We start from the raw sequence: 21,220 nt of genomic DNA, 5'->3' as shown, positions 1-21,220 counted from the left end.
CCCATTGCGGAAGTGGCGACCGCTGGCCGCGCGGGGCCGCGACCCGGCATGGCGGAGCTGCCGCCCGAGGCGCGGGCCGAGGCGGAGGCCGAGCGGCGCGTGCGGGCCTGGGCGGAGGCGCAGCGGGCGCGGGGGAAGCGCGTGGCGCTGGTGACGTCGGGCGGGACGCAGGTGCCGCTGGAGGCGCGCGCCGTGCGCTTCCTGGAGAACTTCAGCAGCGGGCGGCGCGGGGCGGCCTCGGCCGAGCGGCTGGTGGGGGCCGGCTACGGCGTCTGCTTCCTGCACCGCGCGCGCTCCACCTTCCCCTGGGCGCGCGCCTTGCCCCCCCACGGGCCCGCGCTCCTGGACGCCCTGCGCGTGGACGCCGGCCCCGCCCCCGGCGTCCGCGCCGACGTGGGCGCGCTCCCGGGGCTCGTGCCCGCCCTCCAGGCCTACCGGCGCGCCAAGGACGAAGACGCCCTCTTGGTCGTCGAGTTCACCGGCCTGGTCGAGTACCTGTCGCTGCTGAGGGCTGCTGCCCGGGCCCTGGCGCCGCTGGGTAAGGGCGCAGGAGGAGGTGGAGGGCTGCGGCCTGGTCAGGGCCTTCCTGGCAGCCGGCTAGGGGTTGCCAACCTCCAGGTATTGCACAACAGTGTACAAACGTGGATCGAGTGCTACAATAACACAACTATGTACAACCAAAGTTATATTCTATTCTAATATATGCAAAACAATGTCCTGTATAATATACGTGAGTCCTTTAAGATAATTCACAGTGGGTAGCCGTGTTAGATGTTTAGAATGGATGGGCCAGGCTAGCCTGATCTCGTCAGATCTCAGAAGCTAAGCAGTGTCGGCCCTGGTTAGCATTTGGATGGGTGACCACCAAGGAAGTCCAGGGTTGCTGTGCAGAGGAAGGCACTGGCAAGCCACCTCTGCTAGTCTCTTGCCTTGAAAACCCTATAAGGGGTCGCCATAAGTCGGCTGCAACTTGACGGCACTTTACACACACACAGCCGTGTTAGTCTGTCTGCAGTAGTAGAAAAGGGCGAGAGTCTAGTAGCACCTTAAAGACTAACAAGAATATTTTCTGGCAGGGTGTGAGCTTTCGCGAGCCACAGCTCACTTCTTCAGATACAGCTTAGAATGTGAATCCATCTGTCTTTAAGTAGAGAAGAGTGAATTCAGACAAGCATTAGCATGTGAAAGTTAACAGTATGTAAATGTGAATAGCCGATTTCGCCACACCCATCTCTCCCCTGGACATCACAGACTCCTGCATACCACACCTAATCCCATCACGCCTGCTGTTCACATTTACATACTGTTAACATTTACATACTAATACTCGTCTGAATTCACTTTCCTCTACTTAAAGACAGATGGTTTCACATTCTAAGCTGTATCTGAAGAAGTGAGCTGCGGCTCGCGAAAGCTCATACCCTACCAGAAAATATTTTTGGTGAGTCCTTTAGACTTTGACCATAAAGTTCCAGTGAGTCCTTTAGACTTTGACCATAAAGAATGGTCCAGTGTTGGTACCAAAACGAAGTAGAAGGGGATGCGGCCGTTTCGGATTCTTACAGAATTGTAAGTAAGAATGAAACCATTAAACTTAAAGAAATTTGTAAAAAATATTATTATATTAAACGGTGACTGTTATATTTAGGTAATTTAGGATTGGAAGTGGGACTGTTGAAGAATCTGAAACGGCCGTATCCCCTTCTACTTCGTCTTGGTACCAACACTGGACCGTTCTTTTTTCTGGTTGATAACATCGAATGGAACATAGGTGGAACTTTATGGTCGAAGTCTAAATGACTCACGTATATTATACAGGACATGGTTTTGTATATATTAGAATAGAATATAACTTTGGTTGTACAGTTGTATTATTGTAGCACTCAATACATGGTTGTACATTCTTGGCTCTGTGCTGATTTCCAAACCTTTAGGTATGAGTACAGAGGTGATTGTTTATTTCCAACCTCCAGGTATTGGCTGGAGATCTCCTGCAATTACAACTGATCTACAGGCGATGGAGATCAGTTCACCTGGAGAAAATGACCGCTTTGGCAATTGGACTCTATGACATTGAAGTCCCTCCTCAAACCCCACCCTTTTCAGGCTCCGCCCCAAACACCTCCCACCGGTTGCGAAGAGGGACCTGGCAACCCTACAGCCAGCCTGGCCTAACTGAATGGGAAACGCCCATAGGAAGGCACCCTGGTCCTAAGCCTGCTTACTGGAAAGTGAATCACTGTCAGTTTTGTGGGTGACTCGGTCTGCGAAATGGCCGTAGGTTCTGTTTTTATATCCTGGCTGTCCTCTAAGACATTCAAGATGGTCTTCCTTTCAGTTTTATCCACAAAGAACTCTGTGAGGTGGGTCAGACTGTGTGGGAATGACAGTTGGTGAGGTAGTGGTTTGAACTCAGGTCTCCACGTTCTTGTCTAACCATGTAACTCCTACATTACATGTATACACACATGAAACTGCTTTATACTGAGTCAGAACAAGGTTGGTTATTGTCTACTCTGACAATGTGAGTCTCACATAGAGATGTTTGTTATCACCTACAACGTGAGCCCCCCCTTTTTTAAATGGAAATGCTGGGATTGAACCCAGGACCTTCTGCATGCAAAGTAGACGCTCTACTACTGAGCCAGGGCATGCAGCCTTAATATGTTAAGGCTGAAATCGTACGTATGAGTAAGCCCCATTGAACATGGTGGGACTTCTAAGTCCATTGCGACACTGGGGCTCCCCCAGTTTGTTTTGGGTCCCACACACCAAGCAGGACACACGCTGGACTTGATCTTCGGGGCTGGGGTAGGTGTGGGCCTGATGCCGAAAGTAGAGGTTCCATGGTCAGACCACCTAGTCCTGAAGGCTCGGATTGACTTCCCGCTTCCTCCCTGTTTGGGCAGTGAGCTGACTTATGCTCGCCCGCGGAGACTCATGGGTCCGACTGGATTCCAGAGGGCTCTGCGGGATCCTGTTCCTCCTGGCGATTCTCTTGATGTGCTTGTAGAGGACTGGCATAGCCGACTCTTCTCGGCCATTGACGAGATCACTCCCCGACGCCCTCTTCGCCCTCGCAGAAACGGGGCCCGTGGTTTACTGAGGGACTCAGGAGTATGAAGCGAGAGCTTAGACGGCTAGAGCGAGTACGGCGGCGAACTGGTGACGAGGCTGCAAGAACATCTTATAGGATATTTATGAAAGCCTATGAGGTGGCAATGAAAGCTGCTAAAAAAGAATACTGTGCAGCTGAAATTGCATCCGCTAGCTCTCGCCTGGCACAATTATTTAGAGTTATTAGTTCATTAATGTCCCTAACAGGGGGACTGCCAAATGTAAATCAAAATTTGACCCATAGCTGCGAGGCTTTTTCGAGCTTTTTTGCGGATAAAGTTTTGTCGCTTCGCCATGATCTCCCGGCCAACTTTGATACAGCAAGGTAACTTGAGGCCCCTTGCCTGTCTTCTGGTCCAATATTGGACCATTTCGGCCGGCTTTCTCCAGACGATGTCGACGGAGTCCTGATGGCTGTAAGGCTCACCACTTGCCTCTTGGACCCGTGTCCCTCCTGGTTGGTCAAGGCCTCCCAGGAGGTGGTGCGGGGCCCCCTGGGAGAGATTATCAATTAAAGGAGGCAATGGTGCGTCCGATCTTAAAGAAGCCCTCATTAGATCTGAGGGATCTTGCCAACTACCGCCCAGTGTCCAATCTTGCGTACCTGGGAAAGGTAGTTGAGAGAGTGGCAGCCGAGCAGCTCCAGGTCTTCCTGGATGAAGCATCAGTTTGGGACCCATTCCAGTCTGGCTTCCGCCCTGGCCATGGGGCGGAGATGGCTCTGGTTGCCCTCAAAGACGATCTCCTTCGACAGCTGGATCGGGGCGGGGCTGCTGATAGTATTGGATCTATCAGCAGCCTTCGATGTGGTCGATCATGATCTTCTAGACCACCGTCTCACCGACATTGGGATCCAGGGCTTAGCCCTTCAATGGCTGAATTCTTTTCTCCGTGATTGGGGACAGAGAGTGACGCTAGGGGAAGAGGTGTCGCAGCGGCATCCTTTGGTGTGTGAGGTGCCGCAAGGTGCAATCCTCTCCCCTATGTAATTTTAACATCTACATGTGTCCTCTTGCCCAGCTTGTCCAGAGTTTCGGGTTGGGATGTCATCAGTACGCTGATGACACCCAGCTTTATCTGTTGATTGACGGCCATCCAGACTCTGCCCCAGACACACTGGCCAGGTGCTTGGATGCCGTGACTGGGTGGTTGAGGCAAAGTTAAATCCATCAAAGATGGAGGTCCTGTGGCTCAGCCGGGGTGGTGCCGACTCCCGGCTCTTGACAGCGTGCCGCTAACACCTGTGCCCGCTGTCAGGAGCCTGGGTGTGACCTTGGATGCCTCCTTATCTATGGAGGCCCAGGTCACAGCTGAGGCCCGGTCGGCTTTTTTCCATCTCTGCTGGTCCCAGCAGTTGGTGCCTTACCTCTCCCGCCCCGACTTAGCTACAGTGATCCATGCGATGGTCACCTCCAGGCTAGACTACTGTAACTCGCTGTACATAGAACTGCCCTTGAGGCTGACTCAAAAACTCCAGCTGGTACAAAATGCCGCAGCAAGGCTGCTTACTGGGTCCTCGTCGCGGGCCCATATCACGCCAGTGCTTAAATAGCTGCACTGGCTCCAACTGGAATATCAGGTCAGATTCAAGGTGCTGGTTATTACCTTTAAAGCCTTATACAGTCTGGGACCTTCGTATCTGCGGGACCGCCTCTCCTGGTATGTTCCCCAGAGGGCTCTTCGTTCAGCTAATAACAATCTTTTGGTGGTCCCCGGCCCGAGGAGTGTCCGGCTAGCCTCGACCAGGGCCAGGGCTTTCTCTGCTCTGGCCCCTGCCTGGTGGAATAGCCTCGCTAGTGAGACCAGGGCCCTGCGGGACCTCAAAGAGTTCCACAGGGCCTGTAAAACAGAGCTATTCTGCCAGGCTTATGGTTGAGGACAGCTACGGTTCCTATATATAAAGACTGGTCTCCCTAACCTTCCCATTGTGGTTAACACTTTTTATTCCATCTGGTGCTTCCATCTTCTCCCCTAGCTGGGTTGTTGTAGTGTGACTCGTTTGTTAGAGGTGCCTAGGTAAATTAATATAATATGATTTTATAGGGCTGTTTTAAAATGTTTTAATGCTTTTATTGATTAATATGACTTATATTCTGTAAGCCGCTCTGAGCCTGGCTTTGGCCGGGAAGAGCTGGGTAACAAATGGAAATAATAAATAAATAAAATAAATAGGCAAAAGGCATGGGCTGTAAATAAGCTAAAGAATATGTTGCATTGCCTCCAAAGTATCATGAGTGACCATACATTGTTGAAAGGTAAAGAAAAGGCCTCCCTTTCATTTCGAGTTAGGCTAATGCTCCAGAAAGAAAGTATTCTAAAAAAAACCCTGCACAAGTCTCCCATGTGGTCAGCCTCATAGCTTAACATTTGTTCCTTCATATTGAGCTGCTGCCTTGAACGACGAGGAAAGGCGTGATGTAAATATTTTAATAAATAAATCAACTGGGCCCACAATCAGTAATTAGCTGGGGCTTCAATTCAGTACAGCTTTGGAAGAACTTGCCATTGGACTGACTGTCCAGTAAACATTGCTAAAGATCAATTTGAAGAAAGTTTAGAAACTAGCAGTTTTCCCATCAGTCACAGCCGCTGAATAGACCTGTGTAGGATTGCTCTCTAAACTACTTTGGGTGAACATGGCTGTAGATGTGTAGAAGGTGGTGTAAAGTAAGGTAAAAGAGATTTGAGAGGGTTTTTTATGAGTGAAGGGGTCGAGTGCTGGATTGCTGGGACTATGTTTGTTCGGACATTGCATTCTCCAAACAGCTTCTCCCATAGAGGCCCTTCCACTTTCTCAACCCCCACTAGGTTCCAGTGCCATGTTCTACTTGGCAGCTGCCGTGTCGGACTTCTACATCCCTGCTTCGGAGATGCCAGAACACAAGATCCAGTCTGTAGATGGACCTCTCCAGGTAACGCTTTGCAACTTTGCCCAGGAGCATTTCTGGTCTATGAAGAGGCCTCAAAGAGGCATTAGAAACCAGGAGTTCATCTCAGGCTTGTCCCTTTATCCAAGTGCAGAATTGCCTCTGGCAGCATGGCTGCTAGTTTTTTAAGCCATGTCCACTGGCATGCACCACACATACTTGGAATTGGAGTTGACAGGATGATCCAGCACCTACCTGCCGTGGAGTTCTGGTAACAGTGCAAACGCTGTAGACACTGGGAGGAGCAGTCTGCCTGATTAGCAGAATCTCATGCAGGCTGCAGCCTCAATAAAGAAGGAGAATAGGGGAAAAGAGATGGGGAAGCAAAAGAGGGAAAACCGGCTGACCCCATGCTGTGTGTCCATCATTTCTGCAGGTGAGAAATAGAGGCTGGCTTGCTGAAAAGACACCTGCAGTGTTCATGGCTGAACAGGCATTTCAGCTTAGGTCTAAAGTATAAAAATAGTGACTAAGTAGAATGAGTTGCCATGTTCCTTTCTCGTTCAGACCAGTGCAGAGAGAGGCTAGCCTTTAATTGCAGACTTGGAAACAATCAACTCCCTGCTCAGCTCTGGTGAATAAGAGAGGTTTCCTGTCATTGATGCACAAAATCTTACTAATAGTTGTACATTTTTTTCCAGTGACCACAAAGGATGTGTGTGTGTGGTGCTGTTTTTATCCTGTATGCTATCTTTATTGTACTGATTAATACATTTTGCATTATGAGTTTTCAGCTTGTTGCCTCTTCGGTAGCTGTCTTAAGTTTAAGGCGATAAGACAGAGCAGAAATATTATAAGTAAATAAGTGTAGGCAGGCAGACAAGTAAATGTTTTTTTAAACTATTAACTTTTGTGGATCTGCTTGCAGAACTGTTTGCTTTTACACTCAAGGGTCTTTGCGTGCCCTGGAAATGTTTCTGCTAATTAGGTTTTCTCCTTTTCAATGCAGATCACGATGAAGATTGTACCGAAAATGCTCTCCCCTCTGGTGAAGGAATGGGCTCCCGAAGCGTTTGTGATTTCCTTCAAGTTGGAAACCAATCCTTCCATTCTGGTTGACAAATCTCGGCAGGCTTTGGAGAAGTACCGCCACCAGGTGGTGATAGCAAACATGCTCGACTCCTACAGGACCTCCGTGCTCGTGGTCACCAGGGATTCAGAGATGCAGCTGTCGCTGTCTGATGAGGAACTGACCCGCGGCATGGAAATCGAGGAGAAAATTGTGAGCCACCTTAAGTCTCGGCATACAGCTTTCATGGAGAAGTAGCCCCTTGTAAGGGGAAAAAATGATTTGAGCCCTCAAATCAGAATAGACTTTTAATGACGGTTAAATGGTGGTGGAACTGGAAGATTCCTTCTACTGGTAAACAGAGGAAAGGGAAACAATTTGCTGTAGCTCTGTCTAGGATCAGAACAGTGAAAATCTGACACGTTTTTCTTTGCACACCTTCATAAGCTTGCTGCTCATCGGAGAATATATATACGTATATAAATAGGAACATTCCAAATTCACAGCTTGTCTCTCTCTTTTTCTCTCTCTCTGTGTATGTTTTTTGTGAGCCTGTTGAATCAAAACCTTGTCTCTTCTGCCTTTTTGGTGAAGATCTTGCCCAGTCTCCTCTGTTTGAACATTTTAGCCAAATCCGTACAAACATGTGGAGCTGCCTTGTACCGAATCAGGCCATTGAGATCTGTCCCTTCTGACTGACAGTGGCTGTCCAGGGTCTCAGGCTGGGGGCTTTCATATCACATACCACCTGGTCCTTCTAAATGGGGCTTGAATGTAGGACTCTGAATGCTAAGAAGATGCTCTTCCACTGAGCCACAGTCCCTCCCCGAGCTCTTATTTGGTAATTGAAGCCTGGTCAGATGTGCAGAGTGCAATCAAAATGTCTAGCAAAGTGAATTTTTGCTGACTTAAATACAAAGCCAAAGTTAGAGATCTTGGTTAGGAACTAAGGCCTGGTTAAGTTAGCTTTATGTAATGGTGCAGAGAGTTTGCAGGTATCTTATAGGAGTTGTTGGAATTTTGTAGTTTTGCTATAGGAAAATTCTTTGAAATTCAGAACTTCCTAATTCCCCATTAAAATGCTACTTGGTTTCAAGGCAAGAACTTAAGATCCCATTTAACTGAAATTCACATTCTGTATTTTATTGTTTCTGAAATTGACTACAGACGCCCTACTTTCCATGCTAGAAAAGCGGGATTTAAAAAAACCCACCAAAGTAACATAACATTAAAAATGTTATGACATTACAATTTAAATTTTGACATGGGGAAGGGAAGGACTGGAGGGAAGAGCCTTAACAGTGATGAATATGACATGTGTAAAAGGGCATCCCTGAGCAGAATACTGCCCTTCTAAGTGCCTTGACTTGAATGGGCTTAGAAGGCCCATCTTGAGGAACTCTGAATTCTGCTATAGTCAAGACCCCAGCTGCCAGAAGAGGTACAGTCTATTTACTACTGTCTTGGTCTGTGTATGTGCACACATTACTTCTCTCTTTGGAGATGTTGCATTTCAAGTGTAATTGACTTCATCTAATATGGCCCTGTTTCTCAGTAAAAGGCATGAAGGATGCAGTTTTCCCACACATCCCAGTAATAGATTCGTAAGTATGGCAACTGAGGCACAAAGTTTTCCAGTACATAGAGCCGCCTGTAACCACAGAAGAGGAAGAGGTGGTTTGCTTAACATCCAGTTACTTCAGGGAGGAAATGAAGGGATACAAAGTATAGGGGGCTGTGTAAAATATAAGTGGGACAAGAGAGCACGGTAGTTACATTTCTAGGTGTGTTTAACTGGGAAGCTGGCCCAAGTTATTTCAATGGAACATATTTTATTTTACTTCATTGATACCCCCCTTTTCTCCCCAGCGGGAACCTAAAGCGGCTTACATTCTCCCTGTCTGCAATTTATAGTCACAACAACCTGTGAGGTAGGTTAGGCTAAGAGTGTGTGACTGGCCCAAGGTCACCTAGCAAGCTTCTATGGTAGACTGGGAATTAGAACCAGGGTCTCCTACATCCTAATCCAACACTCTTAGCTGCTACACTATGCTGGCTATCAGGGTTGCAACTTTTAGAGGTGGTTAGGCATGTGCACCAATGACATTTCGCTGGTTTGGAGCACTAGCACAAACATTTTAGATTTGAATGTAAGCAAATGTATCTGAAATTTTGAAAAACTGAGGTGGTAAAACTTACAAACTCATTTCCCCCGCATTGTCAAGCAATGGAATGCCTCCAGGGATGCTTAAGGGGGTAAGAGGAGGCTGGGCTCTGTGTGTGTGTGTGTTAGAGGGGAGAGTCTTAATCCCTAGCCCCTCTACAGGATCTTTGTGATTCAATCCCATGCTTACACAGAAGTAAATTCCATTCTTCAATGGGCCTAACTTATTTCAGTGGGCTCAAGCCCACCTAGTGGTATAGGATCGGACTGTAATGCACTCCTTTATATATCTACATTGCACCCCGCCTTTCTCCCAAATGGGATCCAACGTGGTTTGAATCATTCTGCTGCATTTCGTCCTCACAATTCTATGAGGCAAGTTTTATTTTGCTCATTTCCCTTGAAGGGGGAGTGAGCCAGTGGTCTCACTGCGACTTTTTGGGGTGAACAGTCACCAGCTCAGGCTGTAAAACGAATCAGCAGTCTAGCGGCACCTTAACAAAACCTCATCCCGGTATGGACTACTCTGTTGCTGTTCAAATGATGATGCAATTCTATGCACTTTTTATTCGGCGTTAATTTCAGTTGGGAGTTATATTAGTGTGTCTCAGTGAAATAAAACGGAGTCGGACACTTTCACACATGCCAGTACACTTTAATGATCATTTGCAAGTGGATTTTGCCGGTGCAAACAGTAAAATCCAGCTTCAAAGTGCATCATTTGGCATGTGTGAAAGTGATTATTCCAGCATACATTTCTTTGTTAAATCTTCTGGTGCCCCTGGATGCCTGCTTTGTTTTGCTTGGGAGTATATCCCTGATCTGGTGGGATCTCAGAAGCTAAGCAGGGTCAGCCCTGGTTAGTATTGGGATGGGAGGCCACCCAGGAATACCAGGGTTGCTGTGCAGAGGGAGGGCACTGGCAAACCACCTCTGTTAGTCTCTTGCCATGAAAACCCCAAAAAGGGGTCGCCATAGGTCGGCTGCGACTTGACGGCACTTTACATATACTTGCCCCAATAAACTGGATTTTACTAATTGCTTTAGGCCACTCGTGTATTTCCTGAAAGGTGTGCGTGTCTTCATTTGTGTGTGTGTGTGTGTTAAGTGCCGTCAAGTCGCTTCCGACTCATGGCGACCCTCTGAATGAAAGTCCTCCGAAATGTCCTATCTTTTTTAATAAATGTTTATTAATTTTTATAACATAACACATAAAACAAAAACAAACAAATACAATAAAAATAATATAAAAAATTAACAAAAGAAAATACAAAAGAGTATCTATATATACTTAATACATTCATAGTTACAAAATTATAAAGACAATAAAGATACCCCTTCGCCCTCCACCCACCTTAAAAAAGTGACCCATCACCCGACTTCCGAAGAAGTGTCTTTTAACAGTTTTAAAAATATCTATTAACAGTAAAATATAAAAATATTAAAACTAGTTTCTATAACTCACTAATTAAAGTAGTAAAATCCATTTTTGCCAGTTTGTCCCAATATGTGACGGCCTTTGCCCAAGTTTTTTTAAATTCTTCCATATCTTTTCCATGTAGGAATTCAGTTAGTTTGGCCATCCTCATATACATTCATAGTTTCTCCAGTCACGAATTGAAGGTTTATTCACTTGCTTCCAAACTTTAGCTATTGCAATTCTTGCAGCAGCAAAACTATATTGACAAATAACCCTGTCATTATTACACTTTTTTGTGTGTGTGTGTGTGGAATTCCCAATAAACAAAATGCAGGTTTTCTTTTTACTCTACCATTAATCAAATTATTAGTTTCCCTAATTACTTCCCCCCCCCCAAAAGCTTTTAATTTTTTTACATATCCCCAAATGTCCTGTCTTTGACAGCCTGGCTCAGATCTTGCCAGCTGAAGGCTGCGGCTTCCTTTATGGAGTCTTCATTTGTACGGACTGTAATCTAGGCATGGGGGAGGGGGGGGAGGAGAATCTGCGGAGGGGGCGTGGCCACGGGCCCGGTTGCCATGGCTCCCCGCAGGCCTCTCGGCGCGTCGCCCGGCTGGGCCTGAGCGGCAGGCCTCGTTGCCATGGTTTCCGCGGCCTTGCCTCGGTTCCCAGGCGCTACCCTCGCCCCTCATGCCGCCGAGCGGGGATGGAGGCAGCCCGGCCGGTGAGTCCGTGGGCTGCGGCTGTGGGAGACCGGGGGTGGGGGGAGGGAGGGAGATGTCCCCCGGTCCTGTGTCAGACGAGCCCTTCCACTTTGGCCAGCCAGACGCCTCTGGGGAGTTCACAAGCAGGTCAAGAAAGCCCGAGGCCTTCCTCCTGGTTTCTATCCCCGCCCCATAAGTGGTAGAGTGCCTCTGAATATGGAGGTTCCACCCCCCCGGGTCTGAAAGCTGCTGTCAAACTGGCCCGCTGTGGATTTGTCATTATATATTATATAATGTATATATATAATTATATATATAATTATAATTATATATATAATTTTATAATATAATTATATATTATAAAATTATATATATTATAATATAATATAATTATATTATATATAATTATATATTATATTATAACAATTATATATATAATTTTTCTATACTGATTGGACAAAGTATTCAACAGCCAATATAAGTAAACATCAGATTATAAATTCTAATTAATCTAATAATAATAATAATAATCTAATTATAAATTCTAATTAATAATCGTTGAAAATACATACATATATAGATTAAAAAAAATATAGAGACTTCCCCTACACCTCCCTCAATCTTATCATTTATTTGTAATCTCCTTTGTTTTAAGATTCTAATCCTAATATTGTTGCAGACACTTACCACATTTACTATTTCATTTACCTATATTAAAAAAAGAAAAAAAAAAAAGAAAGAATAAAAAAGAAAGAAGAACAGATATAAAAATAATAATAATAAATGGATTAGATGATAATCTGTGGATTTGTCTTTTATGAGCGCTGCCTCACTGGGTCAAATGGAGCAAAACTGAAAAGGGATTGTGCAAAAACGTATGCTGCAGTCAATCTATTTCATCTTTAAGGTGCCACCAGATTCCTTTTCGTTACCCATCTCCAGTAATGCCTTCTTCAAAAAAATTTTTTAAATTAATTTTTATTAATTTTTTATAACATAAAACAAAATAAACAAATACAATAATACTAATAAATTTTTATTAATTTTTATAACAAAACAAAATAAACAAATACAATAATACTAATATATTAAAAAAATTAAAAAATAAGAAAATACAAAAAAGTATCTATATATACTTATTGGTACAATCGCGGTTACAAAGTTATAAGATTCAAGAAGATACCCCTTCGACCCTCCACCCACCTTAAAAAAGTGACCCATCACCCGACTTCCGAAGAAGTGTCTAAACAGTTTTAAAAATATCAATAAACAGTAAAATATAAAAATATTAAAACTAGTTTCTATAACTCACTAATTAAAGTAGTAAAATCCATTTTTGCCAGTTTATCCCAATATGTGACGGCCTTTGCCCAAGTTTTTTAAAATTCTTCCATATCTTTTCCATGTAGGAAGTCTGTTAATTTGGCCATCCTCATATACATCCATAATTTCTCTCTCCAGTCCTTTCTTCAAATTTTTGGAAATCTAGAGTTACCATTCTTCATGATTCAGCTTGCATTTTTGGCATCTTTAGATGCTACTTTTCCAAATAATGATTAGGAAGCTTAATGGTTTTTTAATGATTAGGGAGTTATATTAGTGTGTCTCAGCTAAATAAAACAGGGAGTTGGACACTTTCACACATGCCAAGTAATGCACTTTCAGTACACTTTAATGATAGTTTGCAAGTGGATTTTGCCGGTGCACACAGTAAAATCCAGCTTCTTTTAGGAATGCCTTCTTCAAATTTTTGGAAATCTAGAGTTACCATTCTTCATGATTCAGCTTGCATTTTGGCATCTTTAGATGCTACTTTTCCGAATAATGATTAGGGTTTCCAGGACCCTCTTGGAAACTATAAAAAAAACCCGGCATTAAAAAAAAAAAAAAAACAACCTTGCTGCTAATATCACTTCAACTATAATAGCAAATTCTGCCAAGTCTAAGAACATACTCAACACTTGGTTCAGCTACAGGATTTTTTTTTTTTGTCCAAGCCCAAGGGAGAAGGGAAACAAAAGAAGATAAAATTCTCTCTTCAACATTACACAAAGTCAACTCGAATAATGCAAGGAAGATATATTGATAGGGGTGCCAGGTCCCACTTAGCCACTGGCGGGAGGTTTTTGGGGCTGGGTCTGAGGAGGGCAGGGTTTGGGGAGGGGAGGGACTTCAATGCCATAGAGTCTGATTGCCACAGCGGCCATTTTCTCCAGGTGATCTGATCTCTTATCAGCTGGAGATCAGTTGTAATAGCGGGAGATCTCCAGCTACCACCTGGAGGTTGGCAACCCTAATAATGATGGCTGTCTTGTCCATATTCATAGCTCATGAACATTAACGTATGCACAGTATGCCATTTTTACACATATTTTAGCTTATTTAAGAACTATGGGTTTTTAAAATATATTTTTAACTGGAAGAACAAGAATGGGCAACCTTGGTTTGTAACTTTGCAGGACAGGCTGCTGCAGGGTAACTTAATAACTTAACTTACAATAAGCAGAATAGGTTCTTCAGCAATGCATAATGTGAAGGAGGCTTGGGCAATAATTTTTGGTATAAGAATAGGGGTGTGAGAATAAGTATGCATTAGCCATGATAGGTAAATGGATCCTCTCTGTACAGATTTATTACACCGTTGAATTGTGCTGACCATTATCATCATGTTCTGCTTGGGAGCTTCTGAGAGATGTCTAGCTGGCCATTGCTGAAAACAACCCTTGACTGGTTGGACCTTGACCTGATTCTGCAAAAAGATGGTTATGGTTGAATGCAGATTTATTTTCAGCTTGCTTTGGGGTAGTTTTGTGGCTTGCTAGGTGAGTTTCAGTATATTTTAAGGAATTTCCCTTATTTGTGTATTTACCTCATTTGTACCCTACTTTTCTCCCCGTTTTGTCCTCGCAATAATCCTGTGAGGTAGGCTAGGCTATATGGTTGCCAACCTCCTGGTGGTGTATTAAATAACACAGCTACTATGGGTATTCAATATTGTAATAAAAATGTTATGTATTTATATCAAAGTTAATAAAAATATTACAGCTCAAGCTGTGTATTGTATTGAACCTCCAGGTGGTGGCTGGAGAACTCCTGCTATTTCAACTGATCTCCAGGCGACAGAGATCAGTTCCCCTGGAGAAAATGGCCACTTTGGCATTGAAGTCCCTCTCCAAACCCCGCCCTCCTCAGGCTCCACCCCCAACATCTCCAACCCTGCTGGCAACCCTCCTAGGCTAACTGTGTGTGACTGGCCCAAAGTCACCCAGCGAGCTTCCACCTCAGAGTGGGAATTCAATTTTCTCCCAAATTCTACCCTGACTCTCTAACCACTACACAACACTGGCTTTCATTATTTTTGGGTGAACGAAATATTTCACTGTCTGATGTAAACTGCTTTGAATGTTTAGGAAAACCAACTCCAGATACTAGAACGCCAACCTCCTTTTATTATCAAAATGCTAGTATTGACTAGGACAGCCCTGGGCAGCCTGTGGCCCATATAGACTATGAGAGACTTGGAAACCAAGGTGCTTTTGAAAAAAAACAAGTTTCTAGTCCTCACAATTGCATATGTTCGAGACACCATTTTCATATTGCTCGCCACAGGAACAAACCTACGTGGAAGATATAAAGCAGAAGCTGAAGGATGAAGGGATTGACCCAAAAGCGTCAGAAGACGAACAGCTTTGTTATGTTTGGAGCCTGTTCCTGCGCAGTCGAGAGAACCTGCGTTTTGCCACCAGCGAGTTGGAGCAACTCAGACAACAGCACGTGGAAGAAATGAGAGAGGTGGGTGTCATGAGGTGCTGATAGCAAACTTAGGGCTGCTTGCCCTGGAGTAGTCCCAAAGGGAGCAATCCTAGGCTATCCTAGGCAGGCCTTCTTAGAATTTATTCATTGAACGTCCTTAGGACTGCAGCCATAGAGTAATTATTTGAACCAGTTCAGCGCACATTCCATGATACCAACTTCTGCCTACAAGTGCCTCAACAAGATGGTCGGATCTACTGTTATCAAAGGCTGCAGATAAGTCCAACAAGAGCAACAAGGAGGGCAACAAAAATGGTGAGGGGTCTGGAGACCAAGTCCTATGAGGAAAGGTTGAAGGAGCTGGGTATGTTTAGCCTGAAGAGGAGAAGACTGAGAGGGGATATGATAACCATCTTCAGGTACTTGAAGGGCTGCCATATAGAGGAAGGTGCCGAGTTGTTTTCTGTTGCCCCAGAAGGTCGGCCCAGAACCAAGGGGTTGAAATTAAATCAAAAGAGTTTCCGTCTAGACATTAGGAAGAATTTTCTAACAGAGCGGTTCCTCAGTGGAACAGGCTTCCTCAGGAGGTGGTAAGCGTTCCTTCCCTGGAGGTTTTTAAGCAGAGCCTAGATGGCCATCTGTCAGGAATGCTGATTCTATGACTTTAATCAGATGATGAGAAGGAGGGCATCTTAGCCATCTTCTGGGCATGGAGTAGGGGTCACTGCGTGTGTGTGTGGGGGGAGGTAGTTGTGAAGGGGTTTGTGCAGGGGTTTGGACTAGATGACCCTGGTGGTCCCTATGATTCTATGTATGGCCTTGGTCTACGCTTAGATGAAGGTAATCAACCAAGGCTAGCAGTGCCGTCTCTGTCTCACAGCCCGGCCTGAAGCTAGACTGAAAAAGGTCTAGAGCCGATGAGTTAACCAAGAAGTCCTGGAGTTGGTCTGCTGCTGTTCTCTGAGTCACTTTGCCAAGAAAGGGAAGGTTAGAGACCAGGTGTTAATTGGCGGCATCATTTTTCTGAAGAGATCGTTTTTTAAAAAACAGCGGATGGATGACCGCTTCTCTGAGTGGCTGAAGGAAGGTGCCCGGACTTAATGACTGTTATATAATAGATACTAAGGGTTTGTTGACGTGACGCTTACATGGCTTTAGCAGCCAGGACCCAAAGCGGCTTCCATCATTCTCCTGTTGACCATTTTATCCTCGCAATAATCCTCTGAGGTTAGGCCAGGAGTGTGTGACTGGCCCAGGGTCACCCAGCAAGCTTCCATGGCAGAGTGGTGATTTGAACTGTGGTCTCTCAGATCCTAGCCTTACTCTCTAACCACTATGCCTCACTGGCTTTCCTGCTGTCTATATTCTATGTTCCTTGGCTCCACCATCAACCAAAAGGGAGACTGCAGCCAAGAAATCAGAAGGAGATTGAGACTGGGAAGGGCAGCCCTGAAGGAGCTAGAAAATATTTTGAAGTGTAAGGATGTGTCACTGGCCACCAAGACTAGATTAATTCATGCAATCGTATTCCCTATTACTATATATGGGTGTGAAAGCTGGACAATGAAGAAAGCTGATAGGAAGAAAATAGATTCCTTTGAAATGTGTTGGAGGAGAGGGTTACGGATTCTGTGGACTGCCAAAAAAACAAATCAGTGGGTTATAGATCAAATCAAGCCTGAACTGACCCTAGAAGCTAAAATGACTAAACTGAGGCTGTCGTATTTTGGTCACGTCATGAGACGACAAGAGTCACTGGAAAAGACAGTCATGCTAGGAAAAGTTGAGGGCAGCAGGAAAAGAGGAAGACCCAACAAGAGATGGATGGACTCAATAAAGGAAGCCACAGCCTTCAGTTTGCAAGATCTGAGCAAGGCTGTCAAAGATAGGACATTTTGGAGGACTTTCATTCATAGGGTCACCATGAGTCGAAAGCGACTTGACGGCACTTAACACACACACACAGGTTCTCAAGAGGGAACAGCTCAAATAGACCTACGCAACGGAGGCAAGCAGTTGCTTCTGGCATATCCTGTAGAGTCTGCGCTAATTGTGTCTTGACAGAGCGAGAGTAATTTTACCAGTGGGAAAATTGAACTAAACTATCAAAGCGAGCTACAGAAGTTATACCTTCCTGGGACTCAGTCCTTAAGCCTGATAAGCCCTGTAGCATCTGGAAAGCTGGATGAGATTCTGTTGACACAGTGGCGGCGAAGAAGAAAGATTTCTTTACTGTTTGTCATTGCTACCTCATGGGCCTGCAAACGGGCTTTATGGTATACTTGGTCAGCCGCTAGCACCGCTCTAGCCTAGTGCAGCAGAATGTTGAGAATGCCCTACATGAGGTCGGGTTTGTTCATGCGTTATCATCAATGTTTGCGTAAAGTGCCATTTAATATAATGCAAGGGCTGAGCATTTGGCTGTAGTATGGACATGTTGTTATAAAAGTTTTTGCTTTTTCTCCATCCATCTGTGAATCTTTTCATGGGGCTTGGGAGCCATTGAACTGTACATTTTTGCACTACTGTGCTATGACAACTACGGAGGACTTGTGAAGTTTCTCTAGAGGCGAGTGACTGTAGCATGTCTGCGCGCGAACAAGCCCAGATTCAGCCATCTGAATACTAGAATTTGGGGGCATCTGCTGAAGCTGGAGGGTGAGAGATTCAAAACAGATAAAAGGAAGTATTTCTTCACACAACACATACCGTATTTAAATTGTGGAACTCCCTGCCCCAGGATGTGGGGATGGCTGCCAACTTGGAAGGCTTTAAGAGGGGAGTGGACATGTTCATGGAGCAGAGGGATATCCATGGTTACTAGTCAAAATGAATACTAGTCATGAGGCATACCTATTCTCTCCAGGATCAAAGGAGCATACCTCTTATATTAGGTGGTGTGGATGCTGCTGTAGTGGTCTCGTTTCTGGGCTTCCTAGAGGCATCTGGTTGGCCACTGTGTGAACAGACTGCTGGTCTTGATGGACCTTGGTCTGATCCAGCATAGCTTTTCTTATGTTTTCATGTTCTTCTCCTTCTCCCCCTTAGTACCGTACAGAAATGCCCATAAATATGGCTGTATCTTTTGGTTCCATTAACTTTCCTGCTTTTCTCGGCCATCTGTCAGCAATGCTGATTCTGTGACCTTAGGCAGATGATGAGAGGGAAGGCATCTTGGCCATCTTCTGGTCACTGGGGGTGTGGGGGGGGAGGTAGTTGTGAGTTTCCTGCATTGTGCAGGGGGGTTGGACTAGATGACCCTGGTGGTCCCTTCCAACTCTATGATTCTATGATGAGAAGCCAGTTTTTTTCCACCCCTTACCACTCCGTTTCCTGGTTTTGAACTGGAAGCCACGTCTAGTTATTCTAGAGGTTTGGTATGTTTTCAGTAACAAAACACACAGAATACAATCCACAGGGAACTTTCCTGTGGCAGGCCCGTCAAAATGAATGGGATTTGTGCAAGAGGACATCCTGTAACGGTTGTTCATTTCGCTAACAGTAGTGGCTGTGCCTGACGAGCTTCAAAGTGAGAAATAGAGACAATAGGAGAGAAAGGGACAGGGGCTTTCTTCTTACTGACGCAAATTATCGATTTCCTTTATCAGCTGTCGCCAGTGTGGCAGGGGCAAGCTAGACTTTACCTTGCGGCTCAGGGTCCCCAGGTCTTCTTCCCATGTAGACCAGATGCTGCCCACGTCAAGGGCTGAAAAACTTATTTTTACCAGCCTGTCCCTGCTGTGAGCAACAGAGACAGCCAAGTAAGCCGGTCTAGTCCTGTGGCGAGCAAAGGAAGTGCAAAGAGTATGCCCGGATCTATGTCGTTTGGCCATTTGATAATTGAAAGTAAAGAGACAAAGATAGCCTTCCCGGATGGGGGTCAGTTCGCTCTCCCCTTCCCACCATAGGACATAGCCTTCGACACTCATTGTCCAGTCTTGCAGTGTATGATCTGTAAATATGTTTTGAAGAAAAGGAAATAGGTGTTTTCTCTGAAACGCATCTCCACTTAAGAAGCAGAAGAGGCAGAAGAACAGTTGGTTTTTATATGCCAACTTTCTCTACAACTTAAGGAAGAATCCAACTGGCTTACAATCACCCTTTCCCTTCCCCACAACCCTGTGAGGTAGGTGGGACTCAGAGAGTGTGACTAGCCCAAGGTCACCCAGCTGGCTTCATCTGTAGGAGCGGGGAAACAAATCTGGTTCACCCGATTAGCCTCCGCCGCTTATGTGGAGGAGTGGGGAATCAAACCCAGTTCTCCAGATCAGAGTCCACTGCTCCAAACCACTGCTCTTAACCACTACACCACACTGGCTCTCAGAATGGGAAGCTGGTTTTATGGACTGCGGGGAGGGCGGTTGCCAGCTCAGACTCATTAAACTTGTTGATGAGCGCTTTAGATCCGAGGCTTTCAGACTGCGCCCCGGGGAATCCTAGGGTTTGTGACATGAAACTGCCTTGTACTGAATCAAGGATAAACAACATAAAATGGTACCCATCATACTGTATGTGAATACCTATTTTTAATACGATTTCTATATATACATGTTTTGCAAATAGCAATGGGTTGTTGATTTTAGCATTGCTATTTACAAAAAATGTTTATATAGAAATTGTATTAAAATATGTATTCATATACAGTATGATGGGTACCATTTTATGTTGTTTATCCTTGATATGTCTGGCACCCATATTACCCATTCTTTATATTTGTGATTATACTGAATCAGACCATCACTATCCATATATTTTCTACTCACACTGGCAGTGGCTGTCCAGGGTCTCATTTAGAGGCCTTTCACATCACCTGCAGCCTGGTCCTTTCAACTGGAGATGCCAGGGATTGAACCTGGGGCATTCTGCATACCAAGTAGATGCTGTGCCACCGATCCACAGCCCCTTCCTTGTCGGAAGTTCCTTAGTGATTCCACAAGGAGAAGATCGGCAGCAGTGGTGAAACTTTTCTGGAAGAAAGCCTGTGTGCTGTGAGGGATGTTCCCCTGAAAGGCAGAGCCCCAAGGGAGTGTTGCGTGGTAGGAGGAGGCTCTCGGAACATGTGCAGGTGACAGCGAGCTGCAAGAGGCCTGGCAAACGCGCCAAGGCTCTCGCAGCTCATGCATAGCTCCGTCTTTGGGCACACAGGGGATTTCCAGGCAGATAGGCTGATGCGGGGAAAAGTTTCCTTGAGTTAGATAAAATCAGAGGTTTTGGCATATTTGCGGCGCAGACGTGTTTTGGGCTGGGCTCGATCCTTGGAGGATCTGGATTGCCGATGATGTCAATTTCTGGAAACGCGGAGATCACAGGAAATGAGCTAAATCACCCACTGAGCAGAGGACCCCTCCCTGAGCAATTGTGTGGTGAATTCCTTTCCTCGCCGCCGTTTGAAAAAGGTCAGGGCACTCTTTCCTGCGCAGTTATGCAAAGCAGCAGCTCCCTCTGCTGATTGGTTTTTTAAAAAATAAAACGTGGTAGACAGCTGTGTTGGCCCGGGCAAAATCCAAGACGAAACAAAATCATGTTAATACCTTTTGTTTGCAAGCCCTCTTGTCCTTAACTACTCTTCCATCTGCAATCTGGGAATAATGATACTATTGCAGCTTGCTGGGTTGTTGCTCATGACGCCGTTTTGAATACCCTAAAGCCGTGGTTCTCAACCTTTTTCCGACCCTGGCCCCTTTCCGACCTTGTTTCCTTCCTGTGGCCCCCCTGTCCTACAGGTAGAAAGGTAGCTATTTAAATGTTTTGTTTGTAAATAGCCAAGTAACAAAGAAGCATAACCAGCCACACAAAATGCACACATGCAGTTCTTATTGGGAAACTGAAATTTACAAAAAATACCCCACAAAAAGGGAATACAACACCCTAATAAACAACAATGTTCACATACAAGGGAGAACAAAGCCTCTACCACTGTTTTCTATTTTTTTCACTTCTCTGTTTTGTTTTTCTTTTCTGTTTTCTTTTCTAGGTCTCTGTTTTATTCACTTCTCAGTTCCCTCTGTGGCCCCCTAGTCTCGTGCTGTGGCCCCCCATTTACGCAATTTTAACCTGTGGCCCCCTTGGAATATCCTGGTTCCCCCCCGGGGGGCCATATGGTGCTCCGCGAAACATCTAGTGATC

The 21,220-nt window shown here is 45.2% G+C and overlaps 1 protein-coding gene across 1 annotated transcript; it reads left to right on the top strand.

Annotated features, from left to right (window-relative positions):
* The first annotated feature begins 43 nt into the window (after positions 1–43).
* On the top strand, positions 44–7,317 carry PPCS (phosphopantothenoylcysteine synthetase). Its single transcript, XM_056865251.1, has 3 exons — positions 44–538; positions 5,926–6,029; positions 6,994–7,317. Exons 1-3 carry the CDS (start codon positions 49–51, stop codon positions 7,309–7,311), a joined length of 912 nt encoding a protein of 303 aa, XP_056721229.1. The 5' UTR covers positions 44–48; the 3' UTR covers positions 7,312–7,317.
* Positions 7,318–21,220: the final 13,903 nt, after the last annotated feature.

This window comes from Euleptes europaea, chromosome 19 (assembly GCF_029931775.1).
Source record: "Euleptes europaea isolate rEulEur1 chromosome 19, rEulEur1.hap1, whole genome shotgun sequence".
Lineage (NCBI taxonomy): Eukaryota > Metazoa > Chordata > Lepidosauria > Squamata > Sphaerodactylidae > Euleptes > Euleptes europaea.
This window is presented reverse-complemented; position numbering and strand designations above follow the sequence as displayed.